General features: G+C 35.9%; 2 protein-coding genes across 2 annotated transcripts in view; both read right to left on the bottom strand.

Annotated features, from left to right (window-relative positions):
• Nucleotides 1-1,697: 1,697 nt before the first annotated feature.
• On the bottom strand, nt 1,698-9,795 carry taf10 (TAF10 RNA polymerase II, TATA box binding protein (TBP)-associated factor). The gene is made up of 5 exons (XM_056463557.1): nt 9,502-9,795; nt 4,479-4,636; nt 4,325-4,389; nt 2,079-2,193; nt 1,698-1,977 (listed from the first exon to the last, which is right to left on the bottom strand). The coding sequence occupies exons 1-5, from the start codon at nt 9,617-9,619 to the stop codon at nt 1,888-1,890; spliced, it is 546 nt and encodes a 181-aa protein (XP_056319532.1). The 5' UTR covers nt 9,620-9,795; the 3' UTR covers nt 1,698-1,887.
• Nucleotides 9,796-12,888: 3,093 nt separating this feature from the next.
• The window catches only part of efhd2 (EF-hand domain family, member D2), a 29,734-nt gene continuing 21,787 nt past the window's right edge, over nt 12,889-20,835 (bottom strand). The window contains exons 2-4 of the mRNA XM_056463554.1: nt 18,384-18,531; nt 18,050-18,184; nt 12,889-16,270 (exon numbers count right to left, since the gene is read on the bottom strand). Coding sequence (XP_056319529.1) covers nt 16,139-16,270; nt 18,050-18,184; nt 18,384-18,531 — 415 coding nt within the window. The 3' untranslated portion in view covers nt 12,889-16,138. The remainder of the gene's footprint in view (nt 16,271-18,049; nt 18,185-18,383; nt 18,532-20,835) is intronic.

The following is a 20,835-nucleotide window of genomic DNA, read 5'->3' as shown; positions in this document are numbered from 1 at the left end:
ATAATGGGACTGAAAATAATAAGTCAGCTAAAATTTTATTAATATATTTTAGTAGCTTGTACAGTATGTGTATAGTGCAGGTGAGATGGATATAGGACATTGCAGGGGAAAAAAAATTAATGGGATCAGTACGTGACGCAGGTCGGATTTGAACTGTCCCTGTCAGAAAAAACGTTTTTTTTTTGTTTTTTTTGTGCACTACCTCCTGGCACTGACATCTTTTTCTTAAAAAATGTTTTTACTAGGCTAGAGGAATTTCCAGGGACATCGGGTATACATTGACATGTGTTTTTTTTTTAACTGTATGAAAATAATAGTGAAATAATCATTACTGAAAACACAATGTTGCTTTAGAAGTTTATCATCTCAGTTCAATTCATTTTGCTCATGATGACTTCACTTTTGCAGTGCTGCACCGTTTAGATGTATAGTTGAACTTTAAAAACAAAACAATGTATTGATGCCACTGACTGAAGTCTTAAAGCTGTTTACTCTTAATATGTTTCCCTGTATTTTCTCTTAAACAACATTTGACTTTGTGCAGCACACTAGTATATTTCATATAATATATGAAATAAGGTTCAATATTTAATAAATAGGAGAAAGATTGCTAACATTTTTAACCTTTAGCGATTCAGATTATCACATTTTTCATCGCATCTTGTAAAATTTGCTAATCATTCGAGAGCAACTATAACATATAAATCCACTGTTTCTCAAATATACCTTACTGCTTTTGATGCTTCACCTGAACAAAAGTATGGAGTATATTATGTCGTTTCTGCGCTACTAGTGCCTCCTAGTGGGATTACAAAAAATAAAATATATACAACCCTTGCAAATGCTCCTTACATTTTGTCTTATTACTATCGTATACTGACACTGTTTAGCCATTTTAAATGGGGTTTGGCGGTAAAGTGGCAACATGTACGTCATAAAAGAGTTTAGCTTACCTGTCAAAGTCTCAATTGAAACACAAATAGTTAAAATTCTTCCGTCTTGTAAAGGCACTGCCAATATTCATGTATTAATGTCTACCTCTGCGTATTTTGGCAAGTATTATATTTTATATCGCACTTTTAACTTCTTTTGCCAGATAACGCCTCAGACTCCGAGTAGCTTAATCATCCTCATGCACACCTGCTGCTGTAGCCACGCCCCAAACTTTCGCTATTTGTCTAGCTGAACAGTGAGTCGGACCTAAGTGAACAGTTTTATTAGATATACCCACATATGACTAACTTATAGTCACTGAACAATAAACCGGGATAAATAATTTTGTAACAACTTAAAAAATCTAACATACTTCAATCTTATGAACTCCCATCACCCTTTTAGTGACCTCCATTGAATTTGCCTGAGAGCACATACAGCAACTGCAAAAAGCAAAGTCAAGTTGAACTCTATTCTAATAATACTCTTTTATTTTTATATAATGTTCTTCTGAAGACATGGTGATTGGTCTCAGCTGTATTAGACTGTAGAGGGAAACTTGAGCAGGTCCTCCAGGTGCTATTAATACTGCACCATGTTACAGTTCCAGCTTCTTATGGCATGAAACTAAACCCATAAAGCAAAGATGAGAAGATCATATATGTAGTGTGTGAACTAACGTCACGAGCCTTACAGTGGTTAATTTAAGACTTCTTTTTACAGTAATTGATTGATTTACAGTGATTGGTGACAAAAACAGGAAGTGTATTGTAATGAATTTATTTATACAAGATTTTTACTGGCATCAACTCAAGTCATGTGGCATAATTTAACTGAACCAGGCTTAACTAAAATACAAAAAAGCTGTTAAATCCCTAAAAGTAAGTGGGCCGATGTTTCTCATCTTGACAATTAGCACATTTCCAGCAGTCCATTAGAATGAAGCACAAGCCCTCAGATGAAATAATGAGGCTTTTTAACATTTATGCCGTACTCTGCCAAAGCCGGTGTCAGATCTTCCATTGTCAGAGTGTACTTCTTGTCCTGGGAAGTGAGAGAATGATAATATGTGAGATTTATAGATCAGGTTTTTCATATTGAACATATGACCAGCAATCATTCTAAAATGCATTGTGCTCACAAACCTTGGCCTTGTTTCGGGAGCTTCCAGAGGCCGTGCCCTTCATTTTGCAGTGTTGTAGCGCATCGTTTGCAATATCAGAGATGAACTTCTGAGATGCCAGAGATATGAGACGGATTCTGACAAAGAGACAATGTAAAGGTAGATTCATCAGGGGTTTATGAAGATATAAAAGCATGTTTTTATGGTTAAATAGTTAATACCAGACTTTTATATTAAGATAGCATTTTTAATATTAGCTTAATGTTACAAACTATTAAAAATCCAATACTTTTCATTAGACAAGTGTAATATTTAATGCCTATTCATACCAAGAATAATAACCATTTATTCATTCATTCATTTTCTTTTTGGCTTAGTCCCTTTATTATTCAGGGTCGCCACAGCGGAATGAACCGCCAACTTATCCAGCTTATGTTTTACACAGCCGATACCCTTCCAGCTGCAACCCATCACTGGGAAACATCCATACACACTCATTCACACACATACGCTATGGATAATTTTGCTTTCCCAATTCACCTATAGCACATGTTTTTGGACTTGTGGGGGAAACCGGAGCATAATTACCATTTAAAGGTTGACAAATTGTATTATGATGATGATGATGATGATGATGATGAAAAAAAAACTTTCATTTGTCACATACACTTTTACATGCAGTAAAATTGGACATTATTACATACAAGTTTACATTATTTTGTGAAATGATTTCCTTTTTAATGGAAATATATATTACAAACCCGATTAATGAAACCATTTAACAGAAAACAGCATGTTTTACTATAGATTTTAGACCTAGGGCGCCACCATCTTGGAATATCGCTGTGTCTGACGCCACAGTGTTTTTTCCGTTCCCTCAGCTGAACAGATACAGTGAAAGTAAAAGACTAAACACAGAGACTGCAAAGCCTAATTTAACCCAATGGGTGACGTTGTGGACGTGGAGCTGCTGCAAATACAAGCATCAGATGCGTTTAATATAAATATATATTCTATTTTTCTTTTTAATTACAGATCATTTGAAGCGCTTTGATTCACTCTCTGTATTATGCTGCCTGCCTACCTGCCTGTATAGGTTTCAACAAGGTCCGATACTGACATAATGGGGCGGGTGCTTTCACTTTTCACTACTACAGCCGCTCACCTCTTTTCATGTTTAAACCAAACTAAGATCAGTGCGTTTTTTCACATGGCAGGTTTTTACGTCCTTCAAACATGTTAAGAGATTGAGCTGATCAACTTGAAAAGGGAATATGTCTTGACATAACCCTAACGTGACTTAGTAAAGTGAAGTCATGTATCATATATTGCATTAATCTGAATGTAAATCCCCTCGTCAGGCAGCGCTGGAGCAGCGTGAGAGAGTGGACCACAGCGCATCAAACAAAAGGTATTAACAAAAGAAAAATACACAACTTAAGACACTTAAATGCTTGTATTTGTACCAGCTCTGTGATGCACGTCCACAACTTCATGCATTGGGTTAAACTAGGCGGTCCAGTCTCTGTGTTCAGTCCGTTACTACCATGGTTGAAACCCAGACAGGCAGTCAGGCAGCGTAATACAGAGAGTGGACCAAAGCGCATCAAATGATCAGTAATTAAAAGTGAAAAAAATAAAAATAGAATAAATTTATATATATTTATATTAAACACATCTGATGTTGGTTTTTGCAGCAGCTACACATCCACAACTTCACCCATTGGGTTAAATTAGGCTTTGCAGTCTCCGTGTTACCGTCTCCTTTACTTCCACTGTATCTGTTCAGCTGAGGGAACAGAACCAACCCGTACCGTCAGACACAGCAATATTCCAAGATGGAGGCATCCTAGGTCTAAAAGCTAGAGTAAAACATGACCTTTTCTTCTGAATGGTTACTATAATCGAGTTTCATTAAAGTGGAATCCAATGCTCAAAATATCATAAACTTGACTGAGTGCTTCATTTCCCCTTTAACTTACACTTTTAGCTCAAACTACTAATTAGCTGCTTATTAATAGTTAGTAAAGTAGAAGTTGGGTTTAGGTATTGGGTAGGATTAGGGATGTAGAATAAGATCATACTTTAGAAGTACTAATAAACTGCCAATATCCTAATAACAAGCAGCTAATAAGCCAGAAGTAAATAGTAGGAATTGGTACATAAACTAAAGTGTTACGTTTTTTTCGTTTAACTTTCATACATTTAAAAGTGCTTTGATCATATTTGTCCTAACAGCATTCTGAAAGAAACTTATTCTGAACTCACATCCTTGGATCTGATGCTTCAAATCCAGCTCTGTTGAGGTAGTATCCTGTAACTGCATCTGGAATCTGAAGCACAGACAGTTTGTTATCAGAATAACACATAAAATATCACTAATAACCACAGATTAAACTACAAATCACAAGAGGGGGCTCACTGTAGGAGTGTAATCCTCCAGCTGCATGAGGAAATCTGCCAGTGGTGTAGTTGAGATCACAGGCTTCACGTCTCCATTGGCGATCTCTGTGGGCACATACACGCCGTTTGATACAGTGGAGTCAGAGGATGGGGTTGCCATGGAAGCCGAAGTGGACACTGTGAGGGTGGAAAGTAAGTATAAGACTTTAAAAAATAAAACAACAACTAACATTACAGGCAACATTCAAAAGGCAGCTAAAACTTATATCTTCAGTGAGCACTAAACTACAACCTAACATATAAATTATTCTGCTTCTCATTCTTTCCTTAACCCCTCCCTACTTTATCTTGTATTTCTCTAACGTCAGAAGCTTTGTAATAGTAGAACTTAAAGTCTGCATGAAATAAAATTTCCATTGATAATTTTGCTAGTCTTTAAGTGAATGATTCATATGTGAAAGTTAATCTACTTAAAAAAAACAGTTTAATCTAAATATGACCATCTGCTTCTGCTCTGATAAGCCAGTTCTTCTCTGATGACGTCAGTTTGACAGATTGGAGCAAAATATGCTCAGCCACACCTCTTCAAACATTAGTTTCCCACAAGTGAAAGATGAGTGGAAGAGCACAAAAATAAAACCCGCCCGCTACTCAATATTTCATTTCAGTTGAAAATACAACATCACACCAATATAAAAGTTTGCAACAACTTCTGCTTAACACTGGCATTAAAATGGGCATTGGCTCTTTATGATAATTCACAATAACCTTTCTCATTTGTAAGTTGCTTTGGACAAAAGTTGGACAACTAAGTGTAAATGAAGGAACTCAGAGTTAAATGTTTATAGGTAAATGCTAAGCTCTCTGATTAAGGCTGGGTAAAAACTAGGCCCACATGGAATCTGTGCGTGCAGAAATCCACAGATTTCCACAGGTTTTTTGCCAATCATTCAGTCTACTTATTTACTTGTGGAAATTTAGATGTTTTGTTTTATATATATATATATATATATATATATATATATATATATATATATATATATATATATATATAATATATATATCTCAGCAATATTATTGACCAATATGAAAATGTTCATATGATTTATTTACAATACAGTTTGTAAAGTATTATTTTATGTCTTTAAGTAGATATATTTTATGAAAGGCTTGCTTTATTTACCAAATAAGTGAATCTAATTGAGTTTGCATTGTAAACATTAAATAATTAAGTTATTTAATTCAATAATTGAAGTTAAAAACATATGATTTTTATTCAATATATTAAGTTTTTAGTTAAGTTACTCCCAAAATCATTCTGCATAAATCCACAGATTGTTTACAAAATTCTGCGCAGAAATAGCAAAAATACTAATAGTTTTTTAATAATATGAAAGAGCTTAAAGTGGCTTTGTGAATAGGGTAAAAATACATTAAAACATAAATTTTGTGAATTAGTTGCTTTTCATTTTCTTTAAGCACAGAGTCTGTCCCGTGAGTTTGTGTTGACTTTAAAATTAGGTATACAGGGGGATTCAAAAAGAATACCACAATATTCGGGTTGATGTCACTCGAGTGTCTGGAGGGGTCATATTGAGCATCTATGAACTTGTTTTCTACTTAAAAAAAACTTTAAGTACTCTTCACATGGATTAATTGCCTAATGTTCCATCACATTTTGTTGATTAAGTACAGATTTTCAAAGTTGTGGTTTTCTTTTTGAATCACCCTGTATTATGAATTTACTGACTGTTTTAAAAAGCAGTGTAAAGTGTAAATGGGTAGTGGACGTAAACTAATTTTACTCATTTTGAAATAGAAACGTCTCACTACCTTTGTACCTTAAAAGAAACAAATTGGGGGAGAAAATGACATTATTTTACATCCTTAAATCTAAATCTATTTTTGGAATAAATTGTCACTATTTGCACCTTGATTTGGAAAATCTGATTGGCTTGTTTTTTGCATATTGTCTATATCAGGGGTGCCCAAACTTTTTCATGTAAAGGGCCAAAAACCAAATACCATTGAGAGCCATGGGCCGAAGGTAAATTCACCAAACTATATTACATTAAAGTTGCCATAATTTATTAGAAAACATTACTTTAAAATCATACTAAATGCAATAAAAGTGTAAAAATAAATAAATAAAAATAAAATAATAAATTAAAAAAAAAAAAAAAAAAAAAAAAAAAAAAAAAAAAAAAATCGCATTTATAACAGTGGAGTTCAATGCTGAATACACTAATCATGCAGAATCTGCCTTTGCCTTGATTTGTCCTAAATCTGAATAATTCACACCACTTAAAGGTGCAGTAGATGATTGTCTTCAGAAACATTTTTGTTGTGCTGGTTGAAAGTCTCTTCACAGTCCAATAGTACTGATTAAAGTAAATGATCTACATGTATTTATTTGTATTTTTATATTCTGGGTAAACCATAAAACTAAAAAATGTTCATCCAATTAAATAGTGTCGGGCCGACATTTCGCATAATTCTCATAAGTAGCTCAAACTGTCTGTCAGCAAATTCAGATTCGAACTATTGCACAGCTGTTTACGCAGATCCGCCGTTTGTGCGTACACATGCTACGGGTTCAAGTGCACAAGAGAGAGAGAGCACGAGCAGTAAAAACATGCTGAATCAATACTTTTTAAAATCCTGAATCAATATTGGACTTACTTTTGCACACTGGACGAAGGACGACACCATGACTGAAGGATTGATTTGTTTCATTTAGTTAGAGTGTAGTATTTACCACGGTATGCGTTTTTTCAGTCATTTTAAACGCCTCTTTATTTTCACTTTGTGCCAGTCAATCAATGTATCAGTGGGACAAGGCGCGTATGTGTCAAACATTTTGGTGAATTACATTTCTTTAGGTTGGTTATATGTTTGAAAAAAGGAAGAAACTGTTGACTTTAGCGATGGCGAGGCTCCATTAAACCACACAAAGATGCAGTCTGACGGTAAGGGTAAATGACTCGCAGCAGTTGTTTTCCATCCTATTAGATCACATTTAAAATAATCAGTCCAGGAGGTGGCACTGATTGATAACAGTATTAGTTCAAAGACATTAAAAGCAAGTAAAATAGAGTAAAACTATCATTTCAAAGCTGTCCGAATGTGACTGTTTACAGGCATCAGCTGTCGACCGGAAGTTCTTAGCATTCTCCTTGTGCGGTAAAGTCTAGATCGGATATGCGGCCGGCCGGAAGTGCGATATGCACATTGATAAAGCAGCATTTTTTTATGACACTGTATAACAATTATTAATATTTTTATAGTACTGTTACGGTTGGGTTTAGGGTTGGTGGAAGTAGGCATTAAAAAAATACTATTTTTTGGGTAATTCCATAGATAACATAAATAATACTCAGTACAACTACTGTTTTTACGTTACTGTGATGGTTGGGTTTAGGGTTGAGGTGGGAGTAGACCTTAAAATACAATAAATGTGAAATTTAATAAATAACAGAAATAATTCTCATTAACGACTGCAAACGTATCCGATCTAGCAACAACCTCGTTGCGCGTACACGCAAAGCATAATGGGTAATTTTGTGTTCTAAGAAAAAGGCCTATTGTAAAGCACTTTGTGACTCAATGTCTGGGAAAGGTGCTATATAAATAAACTTTTACTTACTTACTTACTAAATGACAATATCTCGACCATCCCCATCATTATTCCCACTGTCTTCTCAGATGGGATGGCAGGCCAAATCAAAGGTTACCATGGGCCCTAGTTTGGGCATCTCTGGTCTATTCTATTGCTACAATCGTTTTATGTTAATTCCCTTGAAAATTCACTGTTGTAAAAATTGCAATAAAAAAAGAAAAGAATAGAAAGAGCACCCCATGAAGACTTAAACCTTGTAATATTTACCTGCAGTGAGGAAATTTCATGTAGGCAAGTGTTTCTAAACCACATTCCTGGAGGATCACCAGCACTGCATGTTTGTGGATGTCTTTCAGTCTCTGCTAATGAGCTGATGATATGAATCAGGTGTTTTTGGTTGGTGAGACAAGGAAAACGAGCTGCTGCTCCTCCAGGAACATGGTTGAGAAATACTGCTTTAGACTACTGTTTAGTTTCTTACAATCAGTATTTAGAAGCTAAAACATCGACAATGTTGCTGGTTGTGAGGTCTTAAAATGTGTGAAAAGAGTCTTAAAGGGGGCCTATTTTGCAAAAGTCACTTTTAGAGGGGGTTTAAACACAGTCGTGTGCCAGCAGTGTGTGAATATAACCAGCTTCTAACGATAAGCATTGACTAATTACATATTTTTATAAACAGACTTGATAAAAACAGTCTGCAGAAACACTTTGATTGACATTCTCTCTTTGTAGGTGTCATCAGAGGGGGAAACCCGCCCACTAGTGACCATCTCTCTCGCATTAGCTTAAACATCCCTGAGTGAGAAGCAGCCGTCCGCCATTAAAGTTTTGATTCTGCCACTATACTGACACACAGGCATTTATAGCTCCGCCCTCTTTTGAAAAGCTGACGATCTGAATCAGGTGTGTTTGGTTAAAGAGACAAGGGAAATGTGCGGAGTTGGTGGGCCTTCAGGAACGTGGTGGAGAAACACTGACGTAGGCAACATTTCACAGCACATTTAAATTCACTTGGACTCCTGTGAGCAACTCATTCTTTCACAAATGTTTGCAGAAGCATTTGCATGCATAGATGCTTGATTTTATTACACCTGAATTCAATGGAGGGGTGTCCCAAAAACGTTGGCAACATGCGGTAACGTTACCTCGGATTTGTGAAATGTTCATCTGTTTGACATGCGTTTGACAGGTTTTACAATAGACAAGAAGTTTAAACGATCACTTATCTCTCTGGTTTGTACTACTACCAACATTCAGGAGAAAAAAATCGTCCTTAAAACATGAAATAAAGTTGCGACTTTTTCATGATTATTATCGATATCAACTGATATGAATTAACGATAAACTGTTATTATTTTCTAGTCACATCGCCCAGTTCAATTTCTGGTCATTGAAGTTGTGAAAAAAACACAGAGACACACACCATTGCTGCTGGCGAGCGCAGGGATGCTGCTGGCGTTTGCGGAGCTGCTGTTCGGGACGCAGTTGCTGCTGCTGGACGTCGCTGCTGCTGCTCCGGTCTGCGTAAGATCCACGTTCATTTCTCCGCTTAGTTTATGTATTACAAACTGTAGACTATAATAGGAAAACACACGCAGTTTAAACTATTACTGGATTGAGTGGAGCGCTCATTTATGCCGTTTAAACGGCGAAGTATCGGTCGCTCGCTCTGATGATAAAAATATTTACGCTGCAACTGCGTCAGGTGATCAACACTTCCGTGTGCAACCACTATGAAATCCTGCTTGGTGTTGGAAATCGTCAATGGTTCCGGATAAATCTCATTTTAGCTCACATTTATTATATGTAGAATTAAATTTAAAGCGCAAACTTTGTAATACGTATTTCGCATTCAATAAATAATTTGTAGTTCAAGCTAATTGAGAAAAAATAAACATCTTGCGTGTGTAGACCTAGACCGAGGACTTTTCGCAATAGCTCCATCTAGTGATGGCAGTTCAGTGGGTTATTTGACACACAATGACAAAAGAATGTCAGAAAAACGCTTTTAAATATAGTTATAGTGTTCGAATGGCACTTTTAGGTCTCTGTGACTGCAACTAATATATTTAATCCCCACAATGTGTTCAAAATTTAGACACTAATCCGATCAACAACTTGTAAGCGTGTCAATCTTACATGTAGTCACATTTACTCCTAATAATATAATATATTAATTATATTGTATATAATAATAGTACTGTATTATATGTATTATGATAATACTGATGAGAATTTTCAATTTAGTGTTAAATCTTTTGGAATTATTCATTCATTTTCCTTCGGCTTAGTCCCTTTATTCATCAGGGGTCGCCACAGCGAAATCAACTTTTCCAGCATGTTTTACAACGCGGATGCCCTTCCAGCTTTAACCCAGTACTAAGAAACATCCATACACATTCACACTCATAGGGCCAATTTAGTTTATTCAATTCAACTATAGCACATGTCTTAGGACTGTGGGTGAAACCAGAGCTCTTTTGGAATTTATAAATTTTAAATTTTAAAGTCCAAAATAATAAAAATTATTCTGAAAACTTTCTAGAACAAACTTAAGTGTGTTAGATCTTCATTAAGTGTTAGATCTAAATTAAGTAAATATATATTGTTTGGGTATACCAAAGCTTTTGTTCCAGTATGTTTAAACGCTTCACATCACAAGTTGAACATAAAACTACAAAAATATTTCCATTCATTCAAAACTAAAGATTATATTGTTATTAATGTATTCATCATTTTTTTAAATACAACTTATATTGCTTTACTTACGGTATTTACATGCATGTGACCATTTATTTTATAATCACAATAATGTTTCTAAATCTGCATCTTCAATTGAGATATATGGGTGGCATCAGGGGCGGACTGGCCGTCTGTCAATTCTGCCAAATGCCAGAAGGGCCGGAGCAGTTTTAAAATGTGGGCCGGTCAGGTTCTTTTTTTTTTTTTTTTTTTTTTTTTATGTATTGTTTTTGCATGCTGGCAGCTTTTATCTCTTGCAAGATGTGAATATAATGCTGCTGTTGATGACAATAATAATAATAATGATGATGATTGATAATTATAATAATGATACATGTTAAGCATTTGGGCCAATCGGCGACGGCCGGCCGGTCTCGAGATGGGCCGACCCAATCAGAGGCTGTGGATTACGCTGATGTAATCAAAATCTGGCAAGATGGTCAAACAGTAAATGCAACACAACACAAGCTAACGTTAATGTCAAAATATGGACCGTAAAAAAAGGAAAGGCGGTGCTGAAAAGGTCAGAGAGAGCAAGAAAAGGGCTCTGAAATCAGATCCTGCCAAATGCATAAAATTAACCGAAATATTCGCGAGAGGAGGTGTAAATGCATCGGAGGAGTAGCGCGGTAGAGGAGGTAAGAAGGGAACAGAAAATAAAGCAGGTCACACATCGGATGCGCCGCATCCGGACTGACCCCCTTAATTATACTAAAATATAAATAATAATTAATTTTAATGTCATTCACACTACTTCTGACAGTTTTTAACAGCAACCTACACTGTGTTTAACAGTTAACTCAGCGTGGAACTCCCATACATTTTAAAATATCATTATAAGCAGATAACGTGGAATTTAGGGTATACACAGAACAGCTATAGTACTGTAGGAATTTGTAGTCAACTCTAAATACATAGCTAGTCTTTAAAGTAAAACATTAAATACATGCATATGTCACAGTATGTAGGTGGAACATAGACTTCTTTTACAGGCAATATTGTAGTATATCTATGCAATAGTCAGACATTGGCTTGCTTATGTTCTTCCTTTCCTGACTCCTGTGTTCATCTATTCAAACTAGAATGTTTCTGGACCCAGTGGCAGTGCAGATAGCCTGACTGCTGCAGCAGAGTCAAGTGTCATGGATGTAGGAATACAGCCGTAAGAGAAACACACCCAGACACAAATGCTGACAGTTTCTTAATACTGTGTACAGAAAACTGATATAGAAACCACAAACCAGTTAGGGGTTGTCAGTGGGGGCTAGTTCACCACAGATGTCTGGTCAGTCAGAGGCAACGAGCTGCAATCAATCCAGAATTCTTTATTCTTTTTCCACAAAGTTTCCAACAAGTACTGAGCATGCAAGTGCTAAACATCACTTCGGAGTATCCATGTAGGTTGGTGTGTGTGTGTGGTCCCGAAACAAATAAGAATAAACTGGCTGATTGCCAGAAACACTTCACAATAAAAGCTCATGTAAGCCTTTTTAGACTGTGGCTAATTAATGATAAATTACCCCTATGATAGGAGTAGCCTGTGAATGTGTGTCACACACACACAAATGGAGATGCAGCACTAGCAACAACTTCAGCATACTTTATATCAAAAAAGCTATATATCATGAAGGATAAAATGTACAAATCTGCTAGTACCCACAAATATTTCCGAGTGTTGCTAGTGCTGCATGTCCATTTGTGTGTAAAGCTCTCTGTGTGTGTGTGTGTGTGGTGTGCGTGCGTGAGACACTTCAAAGGTTACTTCTATCATATAATAGCAGACAAACATTTTTTATTAAGTTTTTACTGTATGTATAAATTTTTTATAAAGAGGTTGTTTTGTTCCAGTCACATACATTTAAATGTTTAATATCTATTACATTTGGCACTGCGTATATTATTTCACCATCTGTACACTAATATAATGTGTGGGTGTGCGTGTCCATGGGTGGGGCTGTGTCAGTGTGGTAATGTGGGCTGGTGTGGCTACAGTGCCAGGGCTGAATTTTTGTCCCAGTCCGCCCCTGGGTGGCATACTTAGCAGCACATCAATGACCAACATAAAATGTTTCCAAATTAAAAGATTTTGTTTTATTGTCACAAGAATCATACACTTTAGTAAGAAAATCAAAAATAAATGTGCATATAGAAGCCACATATCAATATGTATAAGCCTACGTGAGTATGATACCATAACCACCAGATTCGACTGACACAGACACTGACAGTAAGGTACAGATATGGTCAGGATGGTTCAAGGCCTTCTCAACCATTGTCAAATCGCTGGAATGACGAACAATAAGATAAAAACATGCCATCAGATGAAATCATTACACTACAACACTCATTTCTCATCCTCCTGGCATTACATTTCACAGAAAAATGATAAAATACAAAAAAATAAAAAAATACATTGTGCTGTTTGTGGAATCTGCTTTACAAGGTGCAGATTTTCACAGAAATCCATTAAAGTCAATACTGCCAAAGCTCAGCTGTAGTTATGCATATGTGCAAATATTAATTCTAAAACCAAAACTCCAAATAGGGTTTTAATTCATTAAAAGCTTAATGTCAACAATTTTATTACATTTTAAAAAGCAAAACAGTTTAGATCAATGATATTTAGTCTAAACTCAACTAAAATCAGTGGAATGTCATACTAAAAAACAGAACAGAAGTGTGAAATCATTTGGCACGACAAGAACAGATCGACTAAAAAAGAAATCTTAAGAGAAATGACAGAACTATTTATGGCTTCTAAAGGAATGCAATAACTGATTGGTGTCAAGTCGACTCTTGTTTGACCAAACATTAACAAACACACTACTATATTTACCCTTTATATTCAAAATACTTTCAGTTTAAACAGCAGATAACCATAAAAGAAAACGTGGATGGCTGTGAAGACTGGAAGATCGAAATATTTATACACCTTTTGTTTGACTTCCCACAGAACGAGTACATTTACCAGTGACTCGGAACACAGAGACAAGGAACAACATTAAGCATAGCAAACGCCAACAATATTGCCTCCGATTTATAGGAGTTTTATTTCCAAGATTGTGGCTGATGGAGAGCAGAAGGGAGACAAGACTGTAAGCGGCGAAATTTATATTGAGAAAATAAGAATGTTTCTTTCACAAGACACCCTTTCCATACAAAACTAAAATTATTTTTCATTTTCATCACATGAAAATATATAGATTTGTCTTTATACATAGGATCTCAGTTACGTTTGCCACAGTGTACTGCATGTCACATGACCATAAAACTTTCAATTCATTACGATTCACTGTAAACGGTCACAGGATGATTTGTCAAAGTACATTTTTCCCCAGCTAAATATTTAATATGTTCGTCATTTTGATGTGGGAATACATACAACACCCAGCAAGAATCTTTTGTTAAAAAAAAAAAAAAGTCTAATAGATGTCGAAACATAGCCGTCTTGGCTAAAACGTGGCTAAATTTGGGCTGTCAGTGAAAATATAATAGACGTCTAAGAATAGGCCCAAACTAGACTAGACATCAAATAAGCAGAAATGAATGACTACACAAATAAAGTCCGTCTAATCTGTCTATTTGACGACTAGTCTAGTTTTGGGCTATTCTTCCCTGCTGAAAAATCCAGCTTAAACCAGCCTAGGCTGGTTGGCTGGTTTTAGCTGGTTGACCAGCCTGGTTTTAGAGGGGTTTTGGTTTCCAGCCATTTCCAGCCTGGTTTAAGCTGGACATAGCTGGTTTTGGCTGGGCTTCCAGCCTGGCAAGTTGGTCAAGCTGGTTTTAGCTGGTCATTTTCCAGCCTGACCAGCTAAGACCAGGCTGGAAATGGCTGGATACCAGCCTGAAAGTGGCCAAAACCCCTCTAAGACCAGGCTGGTCAACCAGCTAAAACCAGCCAACCAGCCTAGGCTGGTTTAAGCTGTTTTTTTCAGTAGGGTTAGATGTCTATTAGATTTTCACTGACAGACAAAGCCTTTAGTACAGCTGTCTTAGATGTCTATTAGACGTCTATTAAACATAAATTGTTTGATGGGCTGTCATGCAATTTTCATAAAGCCGTTGAAGACATTAATATTTAAAGATATAGTTCACCCCCTCAAAAATAAACAATATTAAAAAAAAACATTCACCCTCATGTCACTTAAACCTACAGAATTTTTATGGTTTCTTATGTGGAATACAAAATATATAATTAAAAAAAAAGAAAAAATTTATTCTGTATCCATTAACTTTCTAACACACAGACAAAAACAAAAGTCTGGAATTAAAAAACAAAAGTTTGGTTACCAACACTTTAAAAAAGCCTGTATTCTGCACAAAAAAAAGTCAGATAGGCTTGGAATGACATGAAGGTGAATAAATGGTCTTCGGTTGAACTATTAATTCAAATCAAATGTGATTTCACTCCATTTGATGCATCTGACCAACCTCATATCACAGTTACTTGATCAGCACACATGGAAGCACAAAGTACAGGGATTCAGAGGTTAGACTTCGCCCTAACGAAACACCTCCCTCAACAAGAACCACGCAAAGTCAAAAGATTACGTTGCAATTGCTTACATTTTGTAAGCTATTTTAAATTTAAAGCTATGTCTCATTGCGATTTGTATATCAGTTTTAGGTTAGCGTGTGCCACATTTAACACTGGACACCTAAAGTGTACCATATAGCGAAAACGACACCACAGTGACCATGCAAAATAAACAAACACCATTACAACCATCACCACACATGCACATACACCCCTAAACCAGATCTCCATCTCTCTACTCAGGAAAAATACTGACCACTTAATGCTCCTAATGCTCTTATTCATTTGCCCTCTCAAGTTAAAATGGCCAGCAATGAAAGTTTCATTAGTCATGGTACAGTGGAAAGCATTTCCTGCTTGTGTTTGCGCTTGTGCAATTACCACTGATATGAATACAGGGATTGGAAACGGCATACTGAGAACGCTAAAAGATTTTCAAGAAAAAACTATTTAAAACTACTTAAGCGTTAGATTTAGACACTTTAATGAGGACAAGAGGCAAATGTTGTCCAAACTAATAAAAAAAAACGATACTGATGGTGAAAACAGACATACATACACATGCAAATGAAAGAAAACTAATCCAATCCAGTGTACTGAGATCAGTGTCTGGCTTCACATTCGAAATCAGCCTGAGCGAGCAAGAGAAAGAGGCAAGGATAAAACACAGATCTCTCAGGAAGATGAATCTCTGAGCCTTGCATAGTATCTCTGATAGCAGGGACTCTGGTGACGAACAGACGGACACAGGTGGAGGAGTAAAAGGAGGAGGTGGATGCGGTTATTTGAAGGCTGACTTCAGCTCTTTGAATGCGGCTTGTCTTTGTTTCTTCTCCTCTGCCTGCTTCTTCTTCTCCTCCTGCTCCAGACGGATTTCGGCCTCAAACCGGTTGGATTCGTTAATAGCCTGTACCTGTCAGAGGAAAAGATAAAATTTTATGTACCATGTTTTTACAATAACCAAGCTGTCAACTTTAGCTAAACAAGCTAAAATATCGTAATTGTATGCTATGACAATGGGAGACATTATTTAACATCACTCACTTTGAAAAAAAACAAACAAACAAACAACATATCTCTAGACAAAACATTGTGCATTTCTGAAGTGTGCTTCACACTGGTGAGTGGGCTTGACAAACCACCTGTAGAAACACTCTTCTCTCCATATGCACCACACACAAACTCCATCTTACAAGGACTCAATAGGGAAAACAATGTTTACATATAAAGCCGCCTTTCCACTGCACACTACATACGACAAGCAACAGACCGGAAGTCATTCATTTCCAATAGAGATTAGTCCATCTCCGTATGTAGTAGTAGATCATCTCCGTATGCAGAAAATTCGGATCCAAGTTAAGCGTTTTTGATGCATTCAAATATATGAACTCCTGCGACTAGACCGTGTGTGACCGGCCAACCGGATGTAATGTGTTCCAGTGTGGTCTAAGTAGGTCTGTGCACACGAGATGAGAAATAGTGGTTTTCGTTATTTTTTTGATCAGAAAAAAAAGTCTAAATCAGAAAAAACTATTTCTATTCACAAACAAGTAATCAAAAATATAATTTTTTATGTCGTCTTCACATTCCCTCCAAAATATTTAGCGGTCTATGAGTTTCTAGGATTCATTCATTTATTTAACCATGGTGAATGCACGGAGAATAAAAGGCTCTTTTTGCACTCCTTTATTTCAGACACCGCGAGAATCAGCTTCTCTCCCATGGTGCACGACAAAACTGAAAATTCTGTGCGACTGCCACAAGGGGGGCGTATTCCAACAGTCGTATCCGAATGTCATGTGCAGTGGAAAGGCGGTTTAAGTAGGCTTGACAAGCCACCTGTGGAACATTCTTCTCTCCATATACACCGGACACTTTACTTAAACTCCATCCTACAAGGACTCAATGATGTTTACTTGGGAATGTACCACCAATCATGTTTGCGCTTTGCTTTTTTTACTGAACCTTAAAATACCTCTCTTGCATAATAAAATTCTGTCTTATGTAAAATTACTTGTATATTTTAAGTATTTATAGTATATGTATAGGTAGTAGTTAGTATAGTTAGATTACCGCTCTGGTATGTTAGTTACATATAGGCTTAAAATAGCCCTTACGTTGTGTTGTGTTCATATTTTTGATTATTACATCATTACATTTCAATTACATTTTTGTCTGAGCTAAAATGAACATAATAAAGCAAAATATATAAATTAATACAATTTAAAATGGTGACGTTGATATCTAGGAGGTGTTTTTGAACTTTGTGAATAATGGAGTTAACAAAGAAGCTTTAGAAGTGTGTGAGGTGGTATGTGTGAAGTGGTGTTTGATTATGTTTTTTTTTTAAAGATTATTATAATTTCCCCCCTAAACCTTTCTGGGGTACGTTTTGGGTAATGGGGTTTGATTTACAGTAAAACCTTGAAAAAACTTTTAAATACATGTTACACAAAACTGACATTTCTTCCAAAATAAATACAATAATCCAAAATAAAAATGTTCATACCAGTGGAATTAAAAGCAGCCTATCAAGGCAGGAAATTAAAGCCATTATTAAAACACAGAGCTGGCATGCCCTAAGAAGGATATTAAAATATTCAGCTAATGACTAAAACTACAGACATATGTCACCGAGGAGTGGAAACCCCCCCCCCCCACCCCCACCCCCCCCAAATGTCACAATTTTTACCTTAGCCTCAAAGAATGACTTGGCTCCCTTCACTCCCTCAGTCGACACGTCTATCTCTGACAAACGTGCCAGGACATGAAGGCCGCTGTCCTCCGCCAGCTCTCCTGCTGCTGCCTTTCTGAAGATAAGAAGAAACTGCAGAAAGAGCCAATGATGAAGCGGATTAATGCAGGGAATATTAACTGTATATTAGCAGCTCTTCATTTACATTTTTATTTAGAGAGAGTATAAAAATTTTAATTTTTTATTTTTTATAGAGAGAGAGAGAGAGAGAGAGAGAGATATTATTTCAAATATCAAATATTTTCAGATTCATAATAAAGGATTCATTTACTTCTCTGAAACTAAGTTTGCCGTCCAGGTCTTCGTCCACCTCTTTGATCATGTTCTTCAGGCCCAGGTGAGTCTGAGGAGCTCCCAGTTTTTCCATCATCAGCTTCAGCTCCATCAGGTCAATGTAGTTATCCTTCTCTGAATCATACCTGCACAAACACACACAAGAAACACAACTTTAAAAAGCAGAAAAATCATGGAAGGAGATTTAAAAATCATTTTTAAATGCATAATTTGTTCATGAAAACTATTTAGCCTAGATAGATTATATTAAACCAGTATCCCCAGATTTTTATTGAATTGTAACTTATATATGCATTTTCTTACTATAAAAAATCATAATAATAAAATAAAACTGAAAGAAAAGTGTCTGGCAGGGTCATCATGATTTTGTTGTGATGTTTAATGTGACCAACAGAGGGCAGTGCTGAAGAAATACCCTAATAAAATAATTTCGCATCCTCCACTCAAGATATCTGATCTTCAGTTTCATCTGATTAGTCTTGAGATAAATGGCAATAAAAAAGCCAAAATGTATAAAGAACAATACATTTACAACAAATAGTATGCCATGTAGATGTCAAACTGTAAAAAAAAAAAATCTGGATTCCACACAATTCCATCATGTTGTGCCAAAACAAATCAATTAAGTTAACTCAATCATTTTTACAAATTTAAGTGGATTGAACAAACCAATTAAATTGTCCCCAAAAAAGAAATGTGTTGTTCCAGCTCATTTAAAATAAATAAATAAATAAGTTTAAACAAGCAGCAAACGGGGACTGCAGACTGCATATGAATGAAAATTAGACTGATGCAGTCAGTTTCAATCCTTCAAAACATTAGGTTTTCCTATTTGTCTGCAATTTGTTTTATTAAACACAAAAGAAAAGATAACACAGAATAGCTTAGAGGTTATGGATAAACAATCAATCAACACTAGATTATGCCTCATCCAGTTCAAGGTCCTACATAGGCTACATTTCTCCAAAAAGAAATTACATAGGATTTTCCCTAATATATCTCCTATTTGTGATAAGTGCAAATCAGAAGAAGCTGATTTCGCTCATAGTTTTGTATTCGGTCATAAAACACAGGGATTCTGGAATGAGGTTTTTAAAGTGCTTTTAGACGTCCTTGATCTACACATAGATCCTGACCCAGTGCTTATTATATAAGGACATTCTGATTACACAAATTCATTGAGCAGTGCACAACAGAAATTCCTAACATGTAGTTTGATGACAGCCAAAAAGCTGCAATTATTGTACTGGACAAATGTTATTCCTTCAACTGCTGAACTATGGCTTGAGGAATTGATATCTACTCTGCGCTTGGAAAGAACCAGATATCTTTATAAAGGCAACATTGGACAATTTTAGAAGATTTGGGGCTCTTTCTTCTGTCTCTTCATGGGAATTCTTTTCCCAAAGCAATGTATTGTAACTAAAAAGTTGTTTTGATTTTCACTGTATTGTATACTGACAGGCTGGGGTTGGGGTGTTTTGTGTTTATGTAAGTTTATGCATATCAGAAAATTAATCCTGGAATTTGTGATTGAAGTCTATTCAATGACCAAATAAAACTTATCAGACAAAAAAAGATAACAAAATGTAGTATCATTTATTCATTTTGTATTTTAATAAGTTTGGTTCAGAATCAGTCAGACCCTCTAAGATTTTGCGAGTCTGATGGTTGTTGAGATCCAAAAAAAAAAAAAAAAAAAAAAAATTTAAATGACAACATTAAGTAGTTTCATAAAAAACAAAATATGCCATAAGTTGAAAAAAGCCAGTACAAAATCAGTCATTTTAGGTTGCAAATATTTTAAAGAAATGTCTCCTGATGCTAATAAGTAGACATGAATATATCTGTTACATTGAATGACAGTACACCATTATTTAACCCATATTTTGCCCTTTTATTTTAATAACTTACTTAATCTTATTCCAAGGGCCGTTTATATCGAAGTTGATATTTAGCCGCCCCATGTTGCGGTTTCGTAAGTTCTAATTCTTACAAGGTAACGATCAAGCCCTAACCTGGAGGACCAGAACATACACTACGGACAATTTAGCCTACCCAGTTCACCTATAGCGCATGTCTTTGGGCTTGTGGATGAAATCAGAGCACCTGGAGGAAACCCACACGAACATAGGACATGCAAACTCCACACAGAAATGTCAACTGACCCAGCCAGGACTCGAACCAGCGACCTTCTTGCTGTGAAGTGATAGTGCTAACCACTCCGCCATGCTTTTATTTTAGCAAAGTCTATTTAAAAGAGTAGCATTTGTTATGTTTTCTATGCAAATAAAACAGCACTTGAAAAATGTTAATTTTATGCACAAAACAAAACAGAACATCCCGTCTTTTGAGTTATTCCCAGTTTGTAATAAACGAAAAACTTTTCATCATTAAGATTTGGAACTACATTAATTCATCTGAAAACA

This window comes from Danio aesculapii, chromosome 8, assembly GCF_903798145.1.
Source record: "Danio aesculapii chromosome 8, fDanAes4.1, whole genome shotgun sequence".
NCBI classification, from domain to species: domain Eukaryota; kingdom Metazoa; phylum Chordata; class Actinopteri; order Cypriniformes; family Danionidae; genus Danio; species Danio aesculapii.
Note: the sequence above shows the minus strand (reverse complement) of the source record. Positions and strands in the feature narration are given on the sequence as shown.

Bases quoted from the DNA above. Each gene is read 5' to 3' on its own strand.
- taf10 (XM_056463557.1), bottom strand. From the start codon at position 9,619: ATGAACGTGGATCTTACGCAGACCGGAGCAGCAGCAGCGACGTCCAGC. The intron at 2,194-4,324 runs GTGAGTTCAGAA...TCTCTTTGTCAG, and splicing joins GAAGCATCAGATCCAAGGAT to AATCCGTCTCATATCTCTGG. The intron at 1,978-2,078 runs GTTTGTGAGCAC...CTCACTTCCCAG, and splicing joins GCTCCCGAAACAAGGCCAAG to GACAAGAAGTACACTCTGAC.